Below are 27,728 nucleotides of genomic sequence, written 5' to 3'. Positions count from 1 at the left end.
CCAGAGCAGTAGTAGAGTGGGTGAGGCGCTTGCCTTGCACATGGTCAACCTCTGGCACGCCTTATGGTCCCCCAGCCCTCCAGGAGTGACCCTTCAGTGAGGAGTAAGCCCTGAGCACCACCGCATTTGGCCCCCAAACATAATAACTATCATAATAATGATGGTGGTGAGGATTTCATTCCTATGTCAGTACCATGCACACACAGGCACTCTGCCACTAAGCCACATCTCTCACACGAAGTCTTAACACTCTGCAGCATGAAATCTCTGATCCTGTTTTTCTTACTCTTTTTTTCCCTCTTTTTTGGGTTTTGGTCCATATCTAGCTGTGTCTGAAGCTACTCCCAACTTGATGCTTAGGTGACCATGTGGTGCCAGGAACTGAACCCAGGCCACCTGCTTGCAAAACATGTGCTCAGCCATCTCTCTGGCTCTTTTTGTTTGAGGGCCACTTCCAGCACAGTGCTCAGGGGTCACTCCCAACAGTGCTCGGGACTACACCAGGACTCCTACATATAAAGCATGCCATCTGATCCTTTACGCCACCCTCCCAGCCCCCATTCCTGCTTTTTATTTTCTTGCTATTGGTAGTTATTTATTCGGTTGGGGGACTTGTGACCTCCAAGGCTGTACTCAGTGATGCTGCGGTGGGGGGACATGTGGTACCAGGGATCAAACTGGGTCAGCCACATGCAAGAGCAGCACCTTACCTCCAGTACCACCCCTCATCTCTTTTTCCCAAATACAAACTTACTCCCCTACTGTTACTCTGTTATAAGTACAACTTCCTTGCACCCACTTGCTTTCTTTTCACTCCTCATCCACTCACTTTAACACACTATCCTTTGCAATCACCACCCTCTGCTCTGCAAAGCTTCTCTTCTACTTTCAGAACCTTCCAAAGTTTTAACTTGTGGACATGACAGGAGAGCAGAGAACTCCGGTTATCTGCTGCGATTCCAATGTCCGGCCGGAACTTCAAATAAGGTGTGTGCTGATCACAGTCTCACTGTGAGGGAGGGAAGACTGTCTGTGTTCCTGGTTCTCCTCACACAGTTCTCACCGCCTATGCCACTCACATGTTGTCCACAGTATCTTCAGTGGACAGTCCCACTGAAACGTCAGCATTAGGCTAGGCTCACAAGTACTTACTCACAAGTACCTGAGACAAAGAACCTCAAGTTAATTTCATGCTTCATACAAGCTTAAAGAGGCTAAGTTCCATTTTTGTTTCTAAGTTTTTAAGTTTCATTTCTGTTTAGTTTGTACCTCCCTAAGAGGGTTGAGGAACAACAAGTCTACACCTAGTGATACCAGGAAAACTATTTGGTGCCAGGGTCAAACCCAGGGCCCAGTGCATGCCAGGCATATGGTCCAGATCCTTGAGTTGTCTCCCTGATTAGAAGCTAACTTTCTTCCTTCCTCCCTCGCTCCCCCCTCGCTCCTCCCTCCCTCCCTCCCTCCCTCCCTCCCTCCCTCCCTCCCTCCCTCCCTCCCTTCCTTCCTTCCTTCCTTCCTTCCTTCCTTCCTTCCTTCCTTCCTTCCTTCCTTCCTCTATCCTTCTCTTCCTCCCTCCCTCCCTCTTTTTCTCCCTCCCTCTCTCTCTTCCTTCCTCTCTCCCTCTCTTCCTTCCTTCCTCCCTCCCTCCCTCCTTCCCTCTTTCCCTTCCTTCCTTTTCTTTTTTGAGTGGGGGGGCCACACCCAGAAGTGCTCAGGGGACGATGTGGGATGCCAGGGATGGAACTGGAATTGGCCACATATAAGATGAGTTCCTTAACCCTTGTACTACCTCTCTGGTCATAAAGATGATAATTTTTTACTTCTTACAAAATCCAGATAGGCATAAAATAAATCTAATAGTGACTATACAAAATTTTCTATATTGAATTGTATTGTTCCTGTTAATGATGGTAAAACTGCAAGGAATTAAACTGTCACTGTCACTGTCATCCGTTGCTCATCGATTTGCTTGAGAAGGCACCAGTAATGTCTTCATTGTGAGACTTGTTGTTACTGGTTTTGGCATACGGGTAGCTTGCCAGGCTCTGCCATGCAGGCAAGATACTCTCAGTAGCTTGCCAGGGGCTCTCAAATGAATTAAGATCATTTCCTGGCAATGGATGATAAAGAAGGTTCCTCCACCTACACAGAAATATTCCTGGTACACTCACCTGGCACATGGATACAAGGAGCCGTTCAAAGTGTCCTGAGGTATCTGACCTAATATCCTTTTCAAGGTCTCGTCCAAATTCTGATTGGTAACATCTGACAATTTCTCGGATTTCCTGATTTGTTCTTGAGCACAAAATTTCAATCAACACTCGTTCCTGAGTTCCTGCTCCCTGTATAAGAAGAAGAAATGGAGAATCGGAAAAACAAAACCTTTAACAAAAATTAAACCTTACAGTTCCAGTAACCACTTCTTCGGCCTCCAAACTTAAAAAGCTCTACATTTTCAGGTGACAACTGATTTAGCTCTCACTGTAAATTTAGAACTGCCATGATTTGTGGTACTTTTTACACTTGTAAAAGAATAAAATATTCAAAGTGAATGATATCTAGTACCTTCATTGCGTTCCGTAAACTCCAAGCATCGTAATATGTGAGTGGCATGAACAGGGCAAGGATCAGTTCTTCCATATTTCCACTTAACTCTGATTTGAGATCTTTGATTAAATCCTGTTTAATTAAAAATAAAAACTAACTTCATATACTCCTCAAACATTTTTGCTTACATTTTAAAAAGAAAAACATGTAAAAATGACTTAAATTGATTAATGAAATTCAATGTCAAATCCAACTATACTATACTAAGAAGCAGATATATACATTTAAAACTCATTACACCTAGGGCCGAGCAGGGAGCTTCCCTTGCATGCAGGCAACCCAGTTTGATCCCTGGCACCCCAAAGGTTCCCGAATCTACCAGGAGTGATCCCTGAGCACTGCAGGGAGTGGTGCAGAAACCAACCAACCAAACAAAAAACCTCATTACACTCAAGTAAATATATTTTATTAATTCTGGCAACAGACTTTCTTTTTTAGTATATCTAGCAGTGCTTACTCTTGGCTCTGTGTCCACAGATATCTCCTGGAGAGCTGGAGGACCATATATAGTGCAGGGGATTGAACCTGGGTTTGCTGCGTGCAGGGCAGGCACTAATTTACCTGCTGTACCATCTCTCTGGCCCTCAAACTGGAAAAGCTTCTAAGTGAATTCATAGTGAAGACAACCCTCCCGAGTCTCTGAAGTCCGGCTGCCTCTACCTTCCACCACTAGTGTAAATATAAAGACTGTGTCCAACCTGACCTGAATTCTGGGTCTGCAGACCACTCTTCACTCTCAGTCCCCAAAAGAAAACAAATAAACAAAAAAGTACCTTTCCATACATGGTCTTAAAAGCTGCTTTAATTTTTTGCCTTTGGTCATTGGAACGGCTGGATACAACGTCCACAATTGCCTGCTCGTCGGTCCCTGGAAGAACCAGTAAGAAGAAAGTAAGTGCTGATGCTTCCGTAGATGCTTGTTAGATACCGGTCACCAAATAAATAAAGGCAAGTGCACACCAGCAGAAACAGAGGCTCAATGTTTATAGATACAGCTTACGTTGACTTTGGATTCAATCACTGGAGTTTATTATAAATAAAATAAAAATCTGTGTTCCTTACCAAAGCCCTTCATTGCTTTACGAAGAATTTCAGCATCTCTCATGGCGTCAAAGTTGGCAGCTGGTCGAATTGTCCCTTGAGTTCCCTGAGTCATCATGGCAGGCTAAGCACCAGGGTAAAAAAACCCAAGTCAGCTATGCACACATTCATTCTGATATGCATTTTTCAAATCATACATCTCTTAAACTAATACAATGTTCAATGGTATCTTAATAAAATGGAAAAAGTAAAAGAAATATCTAACAGCTTAGGAAAATCTTAGACAAGGACTTAACCGCGCAATGAGATATAACAATGATCACATAAAAAATGGACTTTTTAAATATTTATTGATCTTAATATTTGGAGCTTTGTTATCTAATCAATTTTAATTTTAGGATTATATCAAAAGTTGTGGCTTTTGTCTACATCAAAATAAATTGGAAAAAAGAAATATATGAAGTATTTAACTTCTTTTTTCTTAAGTTTTAAATTTTTTATTGAACACAGTGAGATATACAAAGCTTTCATGATTGAGTTTAGTCATACAATGATTGAATGCCCATCCCTCCATGATGTACATTTTCCATCACCAATGTCCCCAGTATCCCTCCTGCCACCTCACCCCTACCCCCTGCCTCTATGGCAGACAATTTCCTTCTTACTCTCTCTCTACTTTGGGGCACTGTGGTTTTTGCAATAAAGATTTTGCAATACAGATGTGGTTTTTTCAATACAGAGAGGCAATTATGCTTGGTCTTTTACCTACTTTCAGGATCTCCCATCCTGAGCGATCCCTCTAACCATCATTGACTTAGTGATCCCTTCTCCATTCTAGCTGCCTTCTCCCCCCAACCCATGAGGGAGGCTTCCAACCATGGAGCAATCTTCCTGGCCCTTGTCTCTACTGTCTTTGGGGGTTAGTCTCATATTATGTTATTTTATAGCCCACAAATGAGTGCAGTAATTCTATCTTGTCCCTCTCTTTCTGACTCATTTCACTTAGTATTATACTCTCCATGTCCATCCACTTATAAGCAAATTTCATGACTTCATCACTCCTAACAGTTACACAGTATTCCATTGCATAGATGACCATAATTTCTTCAAATGTTTAACTTCTTAGTGAAAGAATTACACAGTAAAAATATAGAAAATTCCTGGGCCTAATATATAGCTAGGAGCACATACATTACATTGGGGACCCCTGGGTTCCATCCCTGACACCAAATGGTCCCATGATATTCACTAGGAGTGGCCCCTAGCAGCAAGTCAGAAGTCCTTAAGCGCCATCAGGAGTGATTCCCCCAGCAAACTCCCACAACACACACACACACACACACAAAACTCCCCCAAAATGACCAAATCAGGATTCTCTTCTGACAACTTAAGATTTCGCCAGTTATTATTCTTAGGCAAGAAGATAGGTGTTTGGATTCCAGGACCAGGGTACGACCTTCTGCTTATTAGGCTCACTCTGGAACAGGAGGAAAGATCCAGCCAGACACCAAACTTTCAGAAGACAAGAAAGTGGGGCTGGAGCAATAGCACAGCGGGTAGGGCGTTTGCCTCGCACGTGGCCAACCCAGGTTCAATTCCCAGCATCCCATAGGGTCCCCCGAGCACCACCAGGAGTAATTCCTGAGTGCATGAGCCAGGAGTAACCACTGTGCATCGCCGAGTATGACCCAAAAAAAGAAAATAACAAAAAACAAGCACACACTAAAAAAAACCACAAAACAAACACAAGACAAGAAAGTCAAGCCTCTAAAGTTACTCATGTTCTTTCTATGCCTTGGCTCCTTCTTGGGAAAACAGCAGAGGGGGAAAGGGCCTGCCCTGGGTAGGGTGTGAAGAGCTTTCTGTAAATGCATTATGTTCTAAAGTAGTTTGGGCAATGCTTTAATGCAGAACATAGTTGCCTAACAAGGTTATAATTTGCACAAGCAATATAATTTTGGCATTATCTCCTCATTTCCTCTACAGCCCCTAATTAGGAAGCATGATATAAAAGATTGTATAAGAAGAAAAGCACAAAATGGAACTTATTAGAGAACCCAGGAGATGTAATGATCTTCATGTATCTCATCATGAAATAAGCTGGAAAGCAAAACAGAAACCATAACTTTAGAGTTGTAGTTTAAATCCTTGAGGAGTGAAACTACCATGTGACAGACAGATGACCACGGCAAACTCTGTAGACAAGAGTCATCAAAGGGGGCAAGAATTAGTGAGCAAAGGTATGATGAGAACCAAGATATCTGCAGTTTTCAATGTTAGAAAAACCATCTCAAACAGATGATTCAATTCAATCAGCAACAGTGGAATAAGCTAACAGGCTATGCCTCTGGTACTGCAGACACAGCATCCTTCTGGCATTCCTGCCAACATGGCATTCCCTTTGACTTAGTCACAAGAAAATATGAGACAAAGCCAAACTAAGGAAAATTCCACAAAAATACTGACCAGATTTTTCAAAAGGGTCAGAGGGAAACAACAAAGACCAAGGAATTAAGGAGCTTTTAGAGTTAGGCTATAAATGCAATATTTATCTCAGTTTTTGATATTGAAGCAAAAAAAGACATTGCCAGACTCTAAAAAAACTGGACCAATTTCTGAGATTGGATAATAGTGCATCAGTGTTATTTCCTGATTTTGATAAATTATTTATACATATTATGCTTATACAAGAGGTTAATATTTGGAAAATCTGTGTAAATGGTATATAGGAATCCCAGGACTAATCCATTTTTTTTTCTTTTTGGGTCACACCCAGCAATGCTCAAGGGTTACTCCTGGCTCTGCACTCAGGAATTACTCCTGGCGGTGCTTAGGGGACCTTATGGGATGCTGGGGATCGAACCCGGGTCAGCTGCATGGAAGGCAAACACCCTACCTGCTGTACTATCGTTCCAGCCCCCAGGACTAATCTTTTTTTTACCTGCTCTAGTATTGCTCAGGCCCTTCATATCTAATTTTTACAACTTAAAAAAATTATGCCAAAATAAAAAGTTAAATTTCAGAGCCAAAGAGCTAGGAGGGACAAGGCACTTGCCATGCAGACTGCTGACCCTGGTTCGATTCCCAACACCACATATGGTTCCTCAAGCAGACATGAGTATTCCTGAAGACAGAGTCAGGAGTAAATTCAGAACACTGCTAAGTGTGACTCAAAAATCAGAAAAAAAATTTTGATTTATTATTGAAAGTCTTTTTTGTTTTTTTGCTTTTTCGGTCACACCTGGCGATGCACAGGGGTTACTCCTGGCTCTGCACTCAAGAACCACCCCTGGCAGTGCTCAGGGGACCATACGGGATGCTGGGAATCAAACCCGGGTCGGCCGAGTGCAAGGCAAATGCCCTACCCGCTGTGCTATTGCTCCAGCCCCCTATTATTGAAAGTCTTAAGTGAATTTTCACTACTAGCATTATCATCTGTCAGGCACTATATTGAATTCCCAGAAACTAGCGTCTGTTATTTTTGTTGTCAAATTTAACTGAGGTATGATTTATAATAGTATTAATAGTACTAGTCTAGTCATACAAAGTAACTGTACCACCCCACTCTTCACCACTGTCGCCAGGTCCCTTCTTGTCTGCCACCACCCCTCCTTCATACCATTTGGAAGAATCTCACTGACCGTTGTTTCTTCTCTTATTTCATTTATTTATACCCCACATAAGACTGAGATCGTCTTGTATTGTCCTCCTTCAGACACACTTCACTTTGTATGACATGCTCCAGCTCTCATTTAAGTTGTAATAAGATTCAAAATTTCATCTTTTCTTACATATTTCATTGTGCATATATACAGGCATGATCTCAAATGGTCCTTCCTCTACCATCTTGGTTCTACCTTCTCTGGATCTATGGGTTTTTGGTTTTTCTTTTTCCTTGTCTTTTATTTTGCAGGGGAGTTTGGGATGGGGGTCTGTGCCATACCTGGGCATGCTAGAGGCTCTGTGCTGGCTCTGTGCTCAGGGCTCACTCCTGGGGTGCTCAGGGCACCATATATAGTACCAGCAACTGAGCCAGGTTCGGCTATGTGCAAGGCAAGTGCCTTAATCCCAACGTTAGCTCTTAGGCCCCTAATCTGTGTTTTCGAGGGCAAAGCTATAGTAGAGAGGCTGAAAAGACAGTACAGTGGAAAGGCACTTGCCTTGCATGAAGTCAACCTGGGTTTGATCCTTGGCACCATATATAGTTGCCTGAGCACTACCAGGAGTGATCGCTGAGCACAAAGTCAGGAGTCAGCATTGTGCACAGCCAGGTGTGGCCATCAAAAACAAACCAACCAAAAACTCTGGAGTAAATTTCTCAGCCACATTCAGCGAAAGCTCATGATGTTTGCTAATAAAGGTTCTGCCCTTTGAGCTGATTGCTCATGCTTTGCCTGTGGGAGCCCCAGGTTTGATCTCTGGCACTATTTAGACCCCTGATCATTTCAGGAGTATTTCTTGAATATCACATTGGGAACAGCCCTCTGAGAACCACCAAGTGTGGATAGCCTCAAAATAAACAAATAAGAGTTCCATTTGATGCCAATCTTCCTAAAGAAAAATTGCCACAGAATTAGAGTTGGATTAATCAGGAAAGGTCACCTTGTCCAACTATCCACTCAAGATAGAAATTTCCTTCATTTTTTCACTTTTTCACACACACACACACACACACACACACACACCTCCCTCTAAGAGAGAACACGCAGGGAAAGGACACACATCTCGGAAGACAGCCTTCTGCCTACACTAGATGGTCTTCTAAAACCTACCACTTTGGGGGATGGAGCACTATAGTATAGCAGATAGGGGGTTTGCCTTGAACATATCCAACTCAGGTTCGACTCCCAGCATCTCATCTGGCCCCCAGAGCAACACCAAAGAGTAATTCCTGAGAGCAGAGCCAGGAATAAACCTTGAGCATTCCCAGGTGTGGCCCAGAAAAAAAAACAATAACAGCAACAACAACAAAATACACTAAAACCTATCAGTTTGTTAACTTTCCACTGTTGACTGGAGCTCCACCTCAAACAAATAAGGTTTTTTGACCTGTGCCTAATGTTTAAAAATATTTTATATTTGTTTGGGACTGGAGAGATAGGATAATGGGAAGGCATTTGCCTTGCACATGGCCAACCCAGGTTTGGTTCCCAATGTCCCATCTGGTTCCCAGAGCCCATGAGGAGTGTTCCTGAGTGCAGGCTTAGGAATTAACCCTGAGCACTACCAAGTGTGGCACTAAAACAACAAAAAAAGCACAGCGGTTGGGTGTTCACCTTTCACACGGCCGACGCAAGTTTGATTCCTCTGCCCCTCTCGGAGAGCCCGGCAAGCTATCGAGAGTATCGAGCCCGAGAGGCAGAACCTGGCAAGCTACCCGTGTGTATTAGATATGCCAAAAACAGTAACAATAAGTCTCTCAATGAAAGACGTTACTGGTGCCCGCTCGAACCAATCGATGAGCTATGGGATTTAGTCATAAAGTGTCTCTATAATTACTTGATGCATAAAAATTAAAATTTCCAGCCAAGAAAGTGGCTCCATGTCTCTCAGGTGGGAGACCCTGGGCTCCAGCCCTCACACTGTAAAACAAAATCCTCATTAGACTTATCAGTAATGAACAACTTCAGCAATCAAAGAAAAGGGTCAGAAGCAACTGACTACACGCTCTGGAAGATGGTCACTGACAGGGCCAGCAGAGCAGCACTGGCCTGGGGGCAGGGGAGCCAGGATCTAGCCTATCCTTAACTGTCACTCTGTGTGCCCTGACAAGTTTCTGTGTGTGTGTCTGTCTGTCTGTGTCTGTGTGTGTCTGTGTCTGTGTTTGTGGTGGGGGCTGTGGTACCAGGAACCAAATCCTGGACCTCACACATGTGATGCATGGGTTCTATCAGTAGATGATATGAATAGGCCTGAACAAGTCCTTTTTTCTTTACTTTGCTTTGCTTTTTGGGCAGACCTGGCGCTACTCAGGGGTTACTCTGGCTCTGCACTCAGGAATCACTCCTGGAGGTACTCAGGGGAACATATGGGATGCTGGGAACTGAACCCCAGTCAGCTGTGCGCAAGGCAAACACCTTACCCACTGTGCTACTGCTCCAGCCCCACAAGTCTCTTAATCTCTCTGACACTCAAATTCTTCAAATGAGGAATGTCAAAACTGAGTAAGGTTCTTATATTCCAATATTTTAATCCCTCTCATATCCCTGACTAAAAAAGTCACTTGAAAATACTAAATCTTAAAAAAATAGATAGTCTGGAGAGAATGAAGACCTCAAGATAAAGGTAAGCATGCAGGTATACTGCTGCTTATGTTCCTAGTAACTTTCATAATATATCAAATAATAAGTTAATTAAAGAATAATATAACAGGACTGAAAAGATAGTACAGTGGGTGAGGTGCTTTCTTGTGGCTAACTCCAGTTCAATCCTCGGCACCATATATGATTCCCCAAGTCTGCCAGACATGATTCCCGAGCACAGAGCCAGGAGTAAGTCTAAGCACAGCTGGGTGTGGCCAAAAACAAAACACAAGATAAACATACAAAAAGAATAAAACTGTATTAAAATGAGGAACTAAGAGGTGAGAGTATAGCTCAGTTTTACTGGATGAGGACCTGGGTTTGATCCTGGCATGAAAAAAAATTGAATTAAAATAAGATTAGGAACTGCACTGAGATGGAGCAAAGATCTGATATATGGGAGAATTAAATATAAAGTAAAATAAGAAGCTACATTGAGATGGTGCACAGATTTATACACAGGAACAATCCTAGCAAACATTTATTATTACAAGAAATTAGCAGAAAAGAAATGACCAGACATTGATGACCATATTTAAAGCCCTTGTCAACCACGACAGGGGCATAATGATGAAAACAATACGTTAGGAAGTACTGAGAGACCAGCAGAGTCAGAGACTAACGAGCAGCAGAACCTTACTCACTTCACTGCTATAATCCAGAGAAACAGGAGAAAAAGCAGGATAGGAAGAAAAGGATTCTGTATCGATCTGAAAGGAGAGTAGAGAGTTATGAAGGTAAAACTGGAAAATAAAACCACATATCACAAAGCAGTCAACAATACCGACCACCCAGGCACCCAAGTTCAGTGCTAGCTGCCGGAAGGGAGGAGGAAAGGAGCGAAAGCCAAGGCCAAGAGCCCACGAGACTCAGAGAGGCGCGCTACTGACCGTGACAGGGCTCCCTGCCGCTGACCACAGCCCCGGGACACAGCAGAAGGCTGAGCGGGGAAAGGCAGAGGCTGCTGCTGACCACTCTCAGCTCTGGGAAACCTCTATCAGCAGCAAGTGGTGGTGCCCTTGGGGTATTTCCCGGCTACCCAGACTAAGATTTGAAAGTAGCAGCAAAATACCTGACTAGGATAAGGAGCTTGTCCTCCAGGATACTGGGCAGGCATCTGTCCTCCAGGAAAGCCACCTACGTTTTGAAAAAATAAACATCAGGCCACAGGATTTACACGATTAAAATTTTCATAATCAAATTTATCTCACATATGGTTATTTCATAAACACTGCTACTTCCTGAGACAGCTTGGAAAGTGGATCTCGCCAGCAGCGCTGGGGGCACCAGAGCTACACCCCATGATGCTGGAGGGGCCACGAGGTGCTGGAAATTAAACTCAGGGCCCTGAGCAAGCAGACACTCCACTGATCTCTTTCTGGCCCATACTAGCATAATTATGTTAGCATAAGTTTATTACTGATTTTCAATGTATTTGAGGCACAGTGATTTATAATACTGTTAATGAGAGGGTTTTGTGCAAAGACCATTCCAACACCACACTCCACCAAAGCACCCACTTCCCTCCCTCATGGTCCCCCACTAAGCACCACCCCCCACCATGTGTAAACCCAGTTTACCAATTCCTTTTGGTCATTTGTTATCCCCTTACTGTGATTTTTTATATCTCACATATGAGAGAGCTCATTCTGATACTCTAGTTTTGTTTTTGTTTATTTCTTTTTGGGTCACACCCGGCAATGCACAGGGGTTACTCCTGGCTCATGTACTCAGGAGTTACTCCTGGCAGTGCTCAGGGGACCATATGGGATGCTGGGAATCAAACCCGGGTTGGCCGCGTAGAAGGCAAATGCCCTATCCGCTGTGCTATCGCTCCAGCCCTGAGAGAGCTCATTCTGAAACTATGATAAATTTTAAATAATATTATATATTCAATCTAAAACTAACTTGGCCCTAAAGAACCAATAGAATTATTTCATGTCTTATTCTAAATCCTCCATCCCTCTCGGAGAGCCCAGCAAGCTACTGAGAGTATCCTGCCCACACAGCAGAACCTGGCAAGCTACCCGTGGCATGTTCGATACACCAAAAACAGTAACAACTAGTCTCACAATGGAGACGTTACTGGTGCCTCTAGGTGAAAAACAGGACAACAGTGCTACAGTGCATTCTAAATAACTTCCTAACAAGGGGTCAGGGAAAGATTCAAAGGCCTGGGGCTCATGTTTTGCACGTGGGAGGCCCATATTCAATCCCCAGCAACACACTCTGTCAAGCACAGCTAGTCTCTGAGCACCACCAGGTGTGGCTAAAATGGGAGAAAAGTAGATATCGTAACAAATAATAATTTAGGTTTTTTGGGTTTTTTTTAATTAATTTATTTATTTTTAATTCGTGAATCACCATGAGGGCACATTTACAGATTTATACACTTTTGTGCTTATGCTTCCCTCATACAAAGTTCGGGAACCCATCCCTTCACCAGTGCCCATTCTCCACCACCAGTAAACCCAGCATCCCTCCCACCCTCCCCGATCCCATCTCCCCCCACCCCGCCCTGCCACTGTGGCAGGGCATTCCCTTCTGTTCTCTCTCTCTCTAATTAGCTGTTGTGGTTTGCAATAAAGGTGTTGGGTGGCCACTGTGCTCAGTCTCTAGCCCTCATTCAGCCCGCAACTCCCTTCTTTTTGGTTTTTTTTTAAGGTGGGGTGCATACCCAGCTCAGTGAACTCCTGGCTCTGAACTCAGTGATAACTTCTGGCAGGTTCAAGGGACCCTGAGGTATTAGGGATTGAGCTTGGGTCAGCTATGTGTAAGTCAAGCAAGCACCTTACCTGCTGTGCTATCTCTCTGGCTCCATAAATAATACATTTCAATAATTGATGTGGGGCCACACTGGCAATGCAGGCTATAAATGGGAGGCACTGCGGAGCCAGAGCTGGAACCCAGGCACGCAGCCAGCAGGGCATGAGCTCTCTCTATACCACCTGAGCCACGTCCCCGGTCCCCCTCAGCCATGCTAGGCCCTGTGCATGGAAAGCACGCAAGAACACTGTTCTGACAGTTTCATTTGTGGTGAGAGGGCAGAGAAATTTCTGAAGGTTCCGCTTTTTAACCTTGGGACAGAATTTTTTTTCCTTAATTGAAAAAAAATGTAATCTTTATCTCTTAGTATTAAAGTTTTCCATCAATATGAATGCATTTGATGAAACTGTATTTAAAGTTAGAGAAGCATTTCCTGAAGACTTCTTATTGAAAAGTAAGAAAAGACTTTTCTTACTGAGGCATTTACCAACATAGTAAAAATCTCCATGGAATCAGAAAGTTCACAATGACAAGTCCTTCTTCTCCCCTGGGAAGGGGGTACCTACCGGGCAGTGGGACCTGCGCTGGGCCGCCGTAGGCCTGTGCTGGTGGCTGCGGGTAGCCTGGGAAGCTTGCTCCTCCGGGGGGCGCTCCGAATCCCGGGCCTGGGGGGACTGAAGAGCCGAAATGGTGAAGGTTCTTGTGATTGAAGAAGTTAGAAAAACATCCACTCTAACAAGGCGAAGTATGCTAGAAATGCTATGACAACACCTCTTTTCCCTCTTAGTCAACTTTCTCACCAACTCCTCCTCCTTGAAAATATAAATTTAAATGTTTTACTTAAAAAAAAGAAAAAGAAAAACCAAAAACAGGGGCCAGAGAGAGAGGGCAGTGAGAAAGGTGCTTGCTTGGAATATACTCACCTGGTTCAATCCCCGGCACACCACATGAAGTGCATCACCAGAAGAGATCCCTGATCAAGAGCCAGACGTAACCCCTAAGCACAGCTGGGTGTGGCCCCTCCCCTTACAAAAGAATAAAAGATGGGAGTGACGGTACAGCTGGTAAGGTGCTTGCCTTGCATGTGGCAGACCCAGGTTCGATCCCCTGCACCCTATATGATTACCCAGTCTCTGCTAAGAGCCATCCTAGGCAGAAACAGGAGTGGTCCCTGAGCACAGCCAGGTGTGGCCCCAAAACAGAAAGCTATCAAAAAGCCATACACAGGGGCTGGATCAATAGCACAGCGGGTAGGACATTTGCCTTCACGCGGCCAACCCGGGTTTGATTCCCAGCATCCCATATGGTTCCCTGAGCACCTCCAGGAGTAATTCCTGAGTGCAGAGCCAGGAGTAACCCCTGTGCATCGCCAAGTGTGACCCAAAAAGCCAAAAAAAAAAAAAAGCCATACACACAAAATTTCTTTACTTCATTCATTTTCCTCACTAACAATTCAGAACAACCTCTAACTTTTTAAAAAAGCTTTGGACAATACTATACCAAAGATTGCAGTCATACTAATGGAAGAGCCTTAATCAGTTCTGACGATGACAAATAATCAATCTCACTGGTACACAGATTCTGTATTACCATGAGACGTATTTCCAGCCCTCGTGTCCCCTGAAAACCTTCCCTCCTTCTCTAGGCAGGCTATGGTGAGACATAAGTTCAGAGTCAATCTGAAGTCATAGAAAATGAAGTGGAAGGAAGAGTTAACGGGAAAAAGAAAGAAGCGCGCCAGCAACTCACTGTCCCAGCGCGCAGAGCCCGAAACTCACCTCCAGGATAGGCTGGAGCGCCCCCTGGCTGTGGGGCGCCAGGGTAGCTTCCAGGGGCTGGATAACCTCCAGGGCCAGGGTAGCCACTAGTTGGTGCTGGAGGGTAGGCACCCCCTCCCATGGGAGGAAAGCCGCTGGGGTACGGATACTGGCCAGGAGGCGGGAAAGAGGACTCCTGACCTGTAGGCTGAAAAAACAGGAACATTTTCAATGAAACGTGACTGCAGACAGATAAGACTGAGCTGAGGGGAGAGAGAGCCTGCTGAGATGGAGCTTGACTCTCACAATTTAAAGGGCCCATTAGGACCCAGAGTGACAGCACAGCAGGGAGGGTGTTTGTCTTGCACATAGCCATCCAGGTTCCACCCTTGGCATCCCATATGGTCCTCCGAGCCCCACCAGGAGTGATCACTGAATGCAGAGCCAAGGGTAAAGCGTGAGCACTGCTGGGTGTGGCTCAAGGGGGGAAAAAGCCTAACAAACAAACAAAGGTCCCTTTGGAAGTCTCGGTACCTATACTAGTCTTGCAATATATCAGTTTGTCAGGACACCTGTTTTTCTGAACTCAGTGAAGTTTAACTGTCAACCAGAGGAAGGTGTTTCTGTTTCTCTTCTTCTCCATTTATTGCTCGTATTTCTGAGTATGAGGAAGATCCTCCATCTTATAGAGAACAACCCAGGACTCTATTGCAACAAACCTGGGCTGTTGCATAACAGAAAACAAAAGCAGCCTGAGTCATACTCATGGGTGTGAAACTTGCACTGCCGTGCAGACCAGATCATGCCTAAGTGATAGAGATCATGATAGACAATATCACGCTACTGACATTCTTCCTGCCCCAGCCAACAAAGCGAGACCCCATTTCAGAGACCAACGCCCTCTCTCAATGATGCGGACGGGATGCCAGCGATCGAGTGGACACCACTTCTGGCTTAAATCCCTCCGGTCCAGTGTGGTCTGCCCCTTCCTCTCTCTCTCTCTCCCGCCTATTTCCCTGCTGGAAGATTCTGAGGCGCTCAAGGGTGCCAGCCATGGTTGGTGGGCAGAGAACCTGAAACTCCAGGGAACAAAACCTCTTCCACCAGGCCACTCTCTCCCACTCTAAACCAATTTCCAGGAGACTGAAGGAAGCAAGAAATGAGGTTTTAATCTGATCATTTTTTTCAGTGCCAGGAATTAGACCCAGGGCCTGGCCTATGCAAGCCCAAGCACTCTATCCCTGAGCTATCCACCAGTCCAAGTTTTAATGTTTTAAGCCCTAGGATGCTGGCGTTAGGCCTGGTGCAGCGATCTGCTCCACCGACTGAAATGCTGTCAAATCCCGTAGAGGACAAGGAGACCGGGAGCTCACCCATCATTCTCGTCTCTTATATGATGAAGTCACAAATGAGATACAGTCACTTTATATAAGGACACTCACTTGATCATTGATCTCTAAAGTTCCTGCTTCTACTCTCCCAGCATTGGAAAGATGCCCTATAAACTTATATGTATGAAACAGAAATGCCCAGTCCTCATGTATGCTTCACGTAGTGTCAGCAAAGCAGAGCCTGGTTTTACTTACAAAACTTTTTTTTTCCTTTTGTCTTTGGACCATACCTCGAAATGCTCAGTTGTAATTCCTGGCTCTGCACTCAGGAGTTACTCCTGGCAGTGCTCAGAGGATCATATGGGATGCCAAGGATCAAACCCTGGTTGGTCACATGCAATACACCCTACTTGCTATACCATTGCTTTGGCCCCACTTATAAAACCTTTTATAGGGGCCAGAGTGATATGGAACAGTGAGTAGAGCATTTGCCTTGCATGCAGCCGACCCATGTTCGATCCCCACATCCCATACAGTCCCCTGAGCACTGTCAGGAGTAATTACTGAGTGCAGAGCAAAAAAAAAAAAAGAGGAGTAATTTCTGCACATTGCCAGGTGTGACCCAAAAAGCCAAAAAAGTTAAAAATAAAACATTTATAAAATGTTTTCCAAATATAAAAGTATCAGAACTACAAATACAATGGTCCTCTGGCCCACTGCAAATTTTTTTTGGGGGGTCACAGTTGGGGATATTCAGAGTTTACTCCTAGCTATTCATTCGGGAACTACTACTGGTTAGAGTGGGACCGTATGGTATGCTGGGGATCAAATCTTGAGTGGGTGCATGCAAAGCAAAGGCCCTCTCTGCTCTATCTTTCCAGACCCAAGGCCCATTGCATTTTGTTATCTCTAATTCAACCCTTCTTAATCATTTAATTTTAATGCAAAGGTTAAAAACTAGACACCCATAGGATGGATTTAGCTTACATACATGTTTTATTGGTTCACATCTGTTTTAGCCATTTGAAAAATTAATTTTTAGCTTAAAAAATTGGGACAGGGGCTGGAGCAATAGCACAGCAGGTAGGGCATTTGCCTTGCACACGGCCAACCCGTGTTCAATTCCCAGCAACCCATTTGGTCCCCTCACGAGTAATTCCTGAGTGCAAAGACAAGAGTAACCCCTGTGCATCAAGGGGTGTGACCCAAAAAGAAAAAAAATTGGGACAGTTTCACATAAAATCCAGGTTTCTGGCTTTCTTTGAAGAAACAGAGTACTTGCACCACTGGGTCAGCCTTCCTGCCTGGTCAGACGGTCAGACTGGGTGAAGCAGAGCAGCCCCGGGCTCTCAGCAGCGGTAACAAGTGCTCTCACGGTCCCCACCACACCCACCTTCACTCAGTGGCCTTAGGCACTTGATTTAATGACCCCTTTAAGATCTGCCATGGACTTGTCTACACAATACCTGTTCCAAGGACAGGCGCTATGTTAGTACTTTAAGTGGCAATACTTACAGGATATCCAGGGAAGGGGGGGTAGCCGGCGGGAGGATAGCCTGGGTATGACATTTCTGTAGCAACACTAAAAACAAAAATTAAAAGGGTTCAGGTTTCTGAATATATTACTTTCTTTTTTAAAATTAAATGCCTTAATTAAAGATCTGTGATTTACAAAGTTGATAGTTGAGTTTTAGGCATCCGATATTTCAATACTACCCACCACCAGTGGCAATTTCCCTCCCCACCCCAACCCCCACCCTATCCTCGCCTGTCACCTTGACAGGCACATCACAAAGTTCCAGTGGTTGCAGCTTAGATTTTCAGTGTGGTCGAGTCTGTGTCTGGATAGATGGTGGCTCTCTTCTCCTGCATCACCAGGGTAACAGAAGCTCCTTAGATGCCTGTTCACCCATTACTTCCTGTTCTCTTTCTCTTCTTATCCCCTTTCGTTCTCTATCCTTCCCCTCTCTAAACACTGAGGTCAAGGGTGATTGAGGTATCCCCCTTTGTCACTATACATTGAAAATACATCTTTATAGAGTAATTTACCCAGGTTTAGGTTCAATCCTGGCACTAATATGATCCCCTGAGCCCACCCAGGAGTGATCCCTGAGTACAGTTGGGTGTGGTCCCCAAACTGTGTGTGTATATGTATACATACACACATATATACACATACACACTTATATGTATACTCACAGATACACACAAACACAGTTTTTGGGAGGAACTCAGAGCTACTCCTAGTTCTGTGCTCAGAACTGAGTCCTAGTGGTGCCAGAAATCTAACCAGAGTCAGCCATATGCAAGGCAAGCACCTCACTATCTATATTCTCTCTTCATACCAAAATATATCTAAGAGTCTGGCTGGCTTTCAAATGCAGATATCAGGGGTACAATAAAGTCTATAAAAAGCTTTCTTTCATCAACTTCAATCAAGGATAATATGACAAATGTTCCAGCTTAATTCTCCTCTTGACAAAAATTTTTGTCACTTAACAATAAAGCCCAAAAAGGTGGGGGGAAGAGACACACACACACACACACACACAGAGAGAGAGAGAGAGAGAGAGAGAGAGAGAGAGAGAGAGAGAGAGAGAGAGAGAGAGAGAGAGAGAGAGTGTCTGCTGCCGTTAGACAGGGTGGAGGCAAGAGGGAAACTGGGGACATTGGTGGTGGTAGGAAATGCACACTGGTAAGGGACGGGTGTCAGAATATTATATGACTGAAATCCAACCACGGAACAACCTTGCAACTGTGTGTCTCACTATGATTCCATTAAAAATTAAATAAAAAATTAAAAAAAATTATCACTTCTGAATATTATCAGGCTATTATACTTAGAAAACACTGAACAATTTTCTTTTCTTTTTTCTTTTTGGGTCACACCCAGCGATGCACAGGGGTTACTCCTAGCTCTGCACTTAGGAATTACTCCTGGCAGTCCTCAGGGGACCATATGAGAAGCTGGGATTTGAACCCGGGTCGGCCGAGTGCAAGGCAAACGCCCTACCCGCTGTACTATCGCTCCAGCCCTGAATAATTTTCTTTAAGCCACGTATTTTTTCATTTAGATCTTTTTTATAAATATAAAACCTCTTAAGCTCTGGGAATGTGGCTCAGTTATTTATTACAGCACATGGATGAAACTCTAACTTCAAATCCTGCCTTCCCCAAAAAAAGATTTTTAAGATTCATTATATTAATTACACAAATGGAAAATTTATACAATTTTTTTATTATTTCCAAAAGATAATTTTTTTAGAGGGGGTACACCCAGTGATGCTCAGGAATTACTCCTGGCTCTGCACTCAGGAATCACTCCTGGTGGGGCTCAGGGGACCATCTAGGATGCTGGGGATAGAGTCCCAGTCAGGGACATGAAAGGCAAGCACCCTTTCTCTCTAGACTATCTCTCCAGCCCCAGCAACTAACTTTCTTTTCTAAAACTTTTATCGAGGGGGTGCTAAGGATCAAACCCAGGGCCCCATAAATTCAAAGCATGAACTCTGCCACTGAGTTCCATCCCCTGGACCCTCTTTTTAAACTTTTGGTTACAAAAAATGTCAAACTGATTCAAAACTAAAGATAATAGTATAAAAATGCCATCTAGTCATAAATTAGCTGTAATAATTATTGATTCGTGGCTATCTTTTACATTTTCACTCACTTCCTATGATCTATTGGGTTGTTTTGGAGCAAATCCTAGACCTTGTCATTTTAAACCAACATATATTTCAGTATATCAGTATATTATATCCCTAAAAACACAAGGGCTTAAAAAATTAAGATACTTAAAAAATTTTAAAAACATACTTATATCACTAATGTGTCTTAAAATTTCCAATTGTCTTTGGCGAAGGGGCTGAAGCACCCCAGCAGTGCTTGGGGGGCCATGTGGTACAGGGACTCAAACCCAGGGCTCCTACATGCAAAACATGTGCTTCCTTCTCTTTGAACCATCTCTTCAACCCATTTATTGACTTGGAGTGTTATGTGTGGTATTGGGGGGCACTACGATATTTTCATGCTCCTTTAAAACAGCTATCAAGTCATGGTCAATCTATGTCATTTGTTTTGTATATGTGTTTTCCCCCACACCTGGTGATGCTCAGGGCTTACTTCTGGCTCTGCGCTCAGGGATCACTCCTGGTGGTGCTCAGGGGAACATATGGGATGCTGGGCATTGAACCCAGGTTGGCCACAAGGAAGGCAAGTGCCCTACCCGCAATACCATCTCTCCTGTCCCGATCTATATCACTTTACCTCAACTACTACCCTACCCTAGAATATCTCAAATTTCCATGCATCCAATGTTTTCATTCATAAGCACTTAAATATATTACCTGTAAAAAGACAGGAATGTTTTATTTATTTACTTATTTTAGTGTTTTAAAACCTCTGTCACTTGATTCCTGAGATTTTTTTAAATATTAATTTTTTTAAATTTTATTGAGTCACTGTGAGATAGAGCATTACAAAGTTGCTCATGATTGGGTCTGAGTCATACAATGTTCCAACACCCATCCCTCCACCAGTGTAATTTCAAGATAGGAACTCCTTTAAACTACAAACATTTAGTCATTCAGCATTGTAACTACTTAGACACAGCTAACTTAAAACAAATGCAAATAAATAGGGAGGGGAACATTAAAAACAACACCCTAGTCTGAGCAAACATAAAAAAATCATCAGTCAGGGCTGAGAAGACAGACGTTGCCTTCACACAGCTGACCTGAGTAGGATTTCTAGCATCACATATGGTTCCCTGAGTCCCGTGAGGAGTGATCCCTGAGCACAGAGCCAGGAATAAACCCAACAACAAAAACTCCTTCGTGATAAGATGTACCTGACAAACATAAAGTTTATAACAATTTATTTAGCATCTATTACAATATGCTATAAAGGGGCTGGAGTGATCATTTAGCATCTATTACAAAATGCTACAAAGGGGCTGCAGTGATAGCACAGCGGGTAGGGTGTTTGCCTTGCACATGGCCGACCCAAGTTCGATTCCCAGCATCCCATATGGTCCCCTGAGCACAACCAGGGGTAATTCCTGAGTGCAGAGCCAGAAGTAACCACTGTGCATTGTTGGAAGTGACCCAAAAAGCAAAAAAATAAATAAAAAACTAAAACCAAAATGCTATGCTAAGACCGGAGAGTAAATCCTGGGTTTAAGGTGTTTGAAATAGAAACATTGGTAGAGAAATAAAAATGAGGTCACTTGTTAGTCCAAAAAGTTGAGTATAATTGTAAGCTGGACCATTACCGAAACAGAATGGGAAGGGGCAGGTTTAGAGAGAGGTCAGTTAGGAAGCCTTCAGCATTGGTATGGAATTAAATATTCATCAATGCCCATCAGGTCACTATTAATAACCCACATCTGCCAATAGTACCTCTACTTAAATTACTCATTGCCCCTGTAGAGTCAGTAACCCAATATTTTTCTTTCTCTGAAATGCCTCTCCTGATCTTATCATGTCTATTTTCATGGCAATTTCCTTAGACTGGGTTTTCATCACCCGATGCCTATTCTACCAACATGACTTCTCCACTTACATCTATCATTATACTCTCCCCCTTCCTGCTCCCTGGGGAGCACACCAGATGAACTTTCTTGCCATGCTGCTCTTGCTATTACTCTTCAGATCCAAGATCCTCAATGAATACTGTTGGAGTAGCAAACAAAAATTCCTTGGCCTAACAGCCCTCCATTCTCCAACTAACACTAACACTAATGTAAAGTCCCTACCACTTGAACCACTCCCAAGATTCTTTGCAGAAGCATTACCATTGCCCAAGCAGTACCATTAACTGCTTGGGCCCTCGACCCTGGGCTCACTCCACTTGCCTGACTTATCTAGCACTTATCTTTTCTCTCCCTTCTTTGAGCATTGTGCTAGTTAAAACAGCACATCTTAAACTTCAGTCTCTATTTACCACCTAAGGACATTTTAAAATACAGATTTTAGGGAGTGGAGCAATAGGACAGCAGGTAGGGCACTTGCCTTACACAAGGCCGACCCAGTTCGATCCCCAGAACACATGATTTTCCTCATCCACCCAGGAGCACAGAGCCAGGAGTAACCTCTGAGCACTGCTGGTATGGCCCCAAAACGGAAAAAAAAATTCCAGAATTGAGTGACAGGGATATGGTGAAGTGGTGGAGTTCCATAGTTGCATAACTTAAACAGAAAAAGCAAGTCCGAGCTCTGAGAGGTCTGAAACTCCCTTTCTAAGCTCCCAGGTAGTGTTGATGCTGGTCTATGAATCATACTTACCTGTGCTCGTTTGTTTCGGGGCTACTACATCAGTTGTGCTCAGGGCGCTTACTTTTGCTCTGTTCTCAGGGATCATTCCTGACTTTGCACTTGGGAATCACTCCTGGAAGTGCTTGGAGGACCAAACGGGGTTCCGGCAAAAGAACCCAGATTGGCCGGGTACAAGACAAGCAAGGACCTTGTACTATCTCTCCAGCCTGAATCATACTTTTGTGCTGGAATATTTCTGGATCTAACATTTAACTTTTGAAAGTTTCTCATGTATTTGGGGGCTGCAGCGAAAACCCAGAGGGTAGGGTGCTTTGCACATGGCTGACCCAGATTTGATTCCTGGCATCCCACATGGCCCCCTCAGGTCGGCAGAAGTGATTCTAAGAGTAGAGACAGAAGCAAGCTCTGAACACCACTGAGTGTAGGCCAACCCACCCCCAAATTAAAAAATAATAAAATTTCTTATGTATTTGGTTCTTTTCCTCAACACATCAGGAAATGATTTGTATGGATTTGATCAAGATATCCCCAAAGTCTAATTCAACTCATTATATAATAAGTACAGTTTTAGATTTTGATAGAAAGATAAAGAAAAAAGTACTCTACATTTTTAGTACAGTATAGGAAAATAAGAATAAACTTAAGTTCTAGTATTCCCTTAGAATAGGCACAGGGGGCCAGAGTGATAGTACAGGGGTAGGGTGTTTGCCTTGCATGTGGCCGACCCGGGTTCAATCCCCGGCATCCCATATGGTCCCCCAAGCACCACCAGAGTAATTCCTGAGCGCAGAGCCAGGAGTAACCCCTGTGCATCGCTGGGTGTGACCCAAAAAGAAAAGAAAAAAAATGAATAGGAACAGGGAAGAAGCCAAGAACTTTCTAAATTATGAATGAATGGGAGTGGGGTCAGGTTGGCTCAGGGGCTAAGCACCTGCCTTTCAAGCATGGGGCCATGAGCTCCATCCCTGCTGCCACCACAGGCCGAGTGTGATGGTGGCGGCCCTGCTGTCTGCCATCCCCAGGACCATGCCAATTTCTAGCAGCATTGGAAGTGAGCAAGCATTAGGGACTCCGTCTTATGTATGCCTTAGTGCCACTCACCCTCCTTGTCTCTCCACCCTAGGAAATGTTCCTGTGCTGTGTGTTGGATGTTGCACAGGTTCCTTACAGACAGCCGGGGAAGCCAAAGCAATGGGTTCAGATCCCTCCTGGGTGTGTTTTGTTTTGTTTTGTTTTTTGGGGGCCACTCCCGGCGATGTTTAGGAATTACTCCTGGCTCTGCACTTAGGAACTCCTGGCATTCCTCCGGAGACCATGCAGGATGCTGGGTATCGAACCTGGGTCAGCCGCGTGCAAGGAAAATGCCCTTCCGCTGTGCTCTCGCTCCAATCATGTCCAAGACTTTCTTCTCCCGGGGGTTGGTCACAGAGAACAGACTGTCCTCCAAGAATCCAGCGCCCACCGACACCAGCTCAAACAGCCTCTGAAGTCATCTCCCTCCAGCTCCACCCATCACCATACATTTCTTCTCTTTCCCCAAGCCATCATATATACATCCCTACCCCCCACCTGAGTGGGAAGATGATTTTTCCTTTTTTGCTGTTATTGGCCCACACCCAGCAGTGCTGAGGGCTTACTCCTGACTGTGCTTGGGATCACTCCTGGCAGACCCATGAAGGATCATATCAGGTGCTGGGGATCAAACTGGCTTGGCATGTGCAAGGCAAACGCCCAACCTGCTGAGCTATTGCTACAGTCCCCATATTTTTGTTTTGTTTTTGAGACATGACTCCTCATGTTACTAGCCCCGGAATAAACTCTTTCCCATACCCCCATATCAATTCTTAGTGCCTTTAAGTGGTAAGTACCCAAACTTGGGTTTGGTTAACAGTGCCACCAGCATCCTCAGTGGGGGCAGGTGAGCACTCTCTGCAGTCATACGTGCATCTCCCCGCAAGCACGTGTGTGAGCACTAGGACAACAACCAACAGCGAGCACCACAAGTGAGATTGGCCTCCAGTGTGGGAGCATGTGACTTCTGGTCATTGTGACAGGACCAGAAAGAGGGAATAAGAGAATGGGTGGGATATACTGAGTCACAGCTAAGCTAGTAAAAAAGATAATAAGAAAACTGGTCCAGTCAGTTCTAAAGGAGTAGTGTAGGATTCAAAGGCAAAGATGTAAAAATTAGGAACAGACTTCAATTGTTCTTTGCTTTCGCCTGTCTGCCTGGTTGGTATAGACATAAAGGAGGCCCAATGGTAAGGACAGACAGATGGACCAAGGGCAAAGAGGTCACAATCAAAAGAAAGAGAAAAATCTGGAAACTATCCACAAAAGAACTAAAATGAAAAGGCAAGGGCTAGAGAGATAGTGCAGGGTGCTTTTCCTGTATGTTGTGGTTGACCTGGGTTTGATCCCAACACCCCATATGGTGGCATCTGGATTAAGGATAGCCATACGATGACATGCTTCAGTGTCAAAATTAGGAACCCCTTTTTATTCATGTGTGAAGACATAACAGAAAAGAACAATTCAGCAAGGACCCCCACAATAGGACAGTGGGTAAGGTGCTTGTCTTGTACCCCGGCCAGTCAGACTCCTTCCTTGGCACCCCATTTGGTCCCATGAGCACCACCAGGAGTGATCCCTAAGCGCAGAGTCAGGACTCAGCCCTGAACACGTCTGGGGGTGGCTCAAAAATAAACAACAATATAAAGAATACAGTCACTAGGAGAGATGAGGTGAAAATAAGATTTACTTTTCAAAGTACCTCCAGCCTCTTTTGGAATTGTGCATGTTATGAGATTATTTTGAAAAATGCGACCCAACTCAAAAGCTCATTCAACTTTGCCCAAGTAATAGCATCATTATACTGGGGAATCAGAGTTTTACTTTTCTTTAGTTTGTTTGTGTGGGGGCCACCCCTGGCGGTGCCCAGGGCTCGCGCCTGGCTGGGCTGGGGTCGGCTGCGTGCAAGGTGAGCGCCTCACCCCCTGTCCTATCTCCCGGCCCAACTTCTGTTTTGGAGAGTCACTACGGCAGCAAGTTTGCAAAGGTCAGAAACCACTCTGGGTTGTCCCACGGAGCCCCACCCAGTGAGTCAGCTCCTGACAGGGTGGGTCTCACTCCGGGTCTCGGCGCTGGCCCGCCGCCCAGAACTGGGAGGCCGTCGGTGCCAGCGACGACGCGGAGCGGACGGCGACGGCGGGTGAAGGTGGCCTAAGCGGGGGCCTCAGTTTCCCCGAAACGTGCCCTTTGGTGGGGGGGGGGGGGGCCGCGGCGCCCCGGCGGGGCCGGAACGGGCAACCCCGCCCCTAGAGCGCCGACGGCCGCCAAGTGTCCCCCGTGCCCGCCGACTTCGGGCTGCGAAGTCCCGGCCCCCCGGGGAGGCGCGGGGCTCCGGGGGCGGCGGGGGCGGCCCGGCGCCCCGCTAGGGGGCTGCGACCCGGGCGTGCCGAGGCCGGGACACTTGGCGCCTGTCCCTGCCCGCGTCCCGAGCGGGCTCGGCGCCTGGATCGCGCTACCCGCCGGACCCCGGCCGGGAGGGGGCCGAGGGTCCCGCATCCCGCCCGGGTGCCCCCTGCATCATCGGCTGCGTCACCGGCACGTCCGGGGAGCGGGCTGCCTCGGGCTCCCTCCCGCGGGCGCGGCGGCCCGGCCCGGCCCGGCCCGACCCCCACCCGCCTCGCAGCCCCCCGCGGCGCCCCTGCTCACCTGAGCCCTGAGCGCAGCGTCACGGCCCGGCCCGGTCGCCGCAAGATGGAGCAGGGGGTGGGCCGGGGCGGGGCCGCCGGGGCTCGCCCTGTCCCCGCCCCGCGCCCTCGCTCGGGGCTCCCGGGGGCTGGACCCCGAGTGGGACTCACCCCCCCGCACCCCTCCCGGGGAGCTTCTGGCACAGACCCGGGTCCTAGACGCGCGAACTGCAACGCCGAGGGCGTTTGCCTGGCATGCGGCCGACCCGGGTTCGGTTCCCCGGAGCGCAGGGCCAGGAGCGAGCCCCGAGCATCGCCGCCCGACAATCCCAAAGAAACCGAGTGCTCGTTCCGAGTGAAAAAGTCTCCGTTAACAGTGGTTCTCCGAGTGGTCCTTCGGCCTCAGCCGCACCACCAGGAAACGTGTTTCGGGGGCAAACCCTCGGGCCCACTTAGAACTGCCGAATCAGGCTCCGCGTGGAGGCCGGGATCTGCTGGAACAGGTCGGTCCCGACTGGGGCACTCAAGCCTGCCAACCTTCCAAACCCGCCATCTATTCCTCTCTGGGCTTTTCCTCCCCCTCGGGGTGGGAGAGTGGAGGGAAGTTCCTAGCGGGAACGAGCAAACACAGTCCTGGTACCCTGAACACTGGGGGCAACTCCCCGTCCCGCGCCACGAAGAGCCAACAGCCTGTCGGCAATATTCACCTGTTTAGGTTCAAAGATGTTTTCCACATCAAGATCTTTTCCCCCCTTTGCACACTTAATTACTTCTTTTGCACCCAACTTTTCAGACCTTTAACAAAAGTCCACCTTGGGCACATTTAACAGTGGAATCAGGACATGAGTGTTGAACTTAGCTGTAATTTAGACAAATAATTTAGCAAAAACTCTAGTGGCATTTATCATCCACAGAGTTCTCCTGATGTGGACATTCCATGCTGTCAGAGACTAGCCCATGCACCAACGGCACCCACCCCACCCTTTCTTGGGCCCTTGGGGGAAAGGGTTAGCAGCCTGATTGATTTGGGATGTTTTCTTTTGTGGGGATTTTGGGAGCAAGACCCTGAGGTACTCAAGGTTTCCTCCTGGCTCTGTGCTCAGTAGCTCCTGGAAATGCTCCAAGGACCATTGACTGTGCCCGGGATTGAATTAGGTCCTCAGGCTAACCCCTGTCTCCAGTCACCTTTTTTCTTCTTTGCGAGTGAGCAGCTGTTTGTTCTGTTTAAAGGAGGCAGACTGGAGAGGGAGGGCACTGTTATTCTGATATTTTTTTTTCTTTTTGTGTCACACCCGGCAGAGCAGAGGGGTCACTCTTGGCTCTGCACTCAGGAATTACTCCTGGTGGTGCTCAGGGGACCATATGGGATGCTGGGAATCAAACCCAGGTCGGCCGCGTGCAAGGCAAATGCCCTACCCACTGTGCTATCACTCCAGCCCCCCTGATTTGTTTTTCAAGGGGGCAGCAGGCCAAGTGTTGGGAACCTCTGGCCTAGTGTTTACACTTGTATATTTCTGGCATACTTGAACAGCTGTTTTACTCCCCAGAGTAAACCATATGGCTATGACAGGATACCTTTTTGACTGGTCTTCATTTTTCTTCTTCAACCTTCCAAGTCATTAAGCTCAGGTCAAGATGTCTTTCTGTCCAAACAAAATGAGCTTGTGCCAAATACAGCAAGATTTCTCAGACCCTTGTGACTGCCTTTGTTAGGAATGTTATCTCATCTGCATATGTATCTCAAATGCAATCCATCTCTTCAGAGAGGTATTTCCTCAATATTGTAACTTTGCTGCCAGCACTTCTACTGACTTCCATTTGTACTCATTACCCTAGACAATTTTCTTCATAATTCTTAGAAGTATCTGAAATTTTATGTTTATAAATATGCTCCCTGAGAGTAAGACTATCCCTGGAATCAAGTGGTTCAATAAATATTTGATTGAATATAGTA

General features: G+C 45.7%; 1 protein-coding gene across 2 annotated transcripts in view; it reads right to left on the bottom strand.

The window, feature by feature from the left end:
- The window catches only part of ANXA7 (annexin A7), a 32,533-nt gene extending 6,406 nt beyond the window's left edge, over window positions 1–26,127 (bottom strand). The window contains exons 1-10 of one of the 2 annotated variants that reach the window (XM_055131454.1): window positions 25,797–26,125; window positions 17,320–17,386; window positions 14,495–14,681; window positions 13,283–13,390; window positions 11,023–11,087; window positions 10,595–10,660; window positions 3,670–3,772; window positions 3,381–3,475; window positions 2,566–2,679; window positions 2,172–2,342 (exon numbers count right to left, since the gene is read on the bottom strand). In XM_055131454.1, coding sequence (XP_054987429.1) covers window positions 2,172–2,342; window positions 2,566–2,679; window positions 3,381–3,475; window positions 3,670–3,772; window positions 10,595–10,660; window positions 11,023–11,087; window positions 13,283–13,390; window positions 14,495–14,681; window positions 17,320–17,373 — 963 coding nt within the window. In that variant the 5' untranslated portion in view covers window positions 17,374–17,386; window positions 25,797–26,125. Of the gene's footprint in view, window positions 1–2,171; window positions 2,343–2,565; window positions 2,680–3,380; window positions 3,476–3,669; window positions 3,773–10,594; window positions 10,661–11,022; window positions 11,088–13,282; window positions 13,391–14,494; window positions 14,682–17,319; window positions 17,387–25,796 lie in introns of both variants that reach the window. The other variant, XM_055131455.1, reaches the window with a different exon arrangement.
- Window positions 26,128–27,728: the final 1,601 nt, after the last annotated feature.

This window comes from Sorex araneus, chromosome 3 (assembly GCF_027595985.1).
Source record: "Sorex araneus isolate mSorAra2 chromosome 3, mSorAra2.pri, whole genome shotgun sequence".
In the NCBI taxonomy this organism is placed as follows: Eukaryota; Metazoa; Chordata; class Mammalia; order Eulipotyphla; family Soricidae; genus Sorex; species Sorex araneus.
This window is presented reverse-complemented; position numbering and strand designations above follow the sequence as displayed.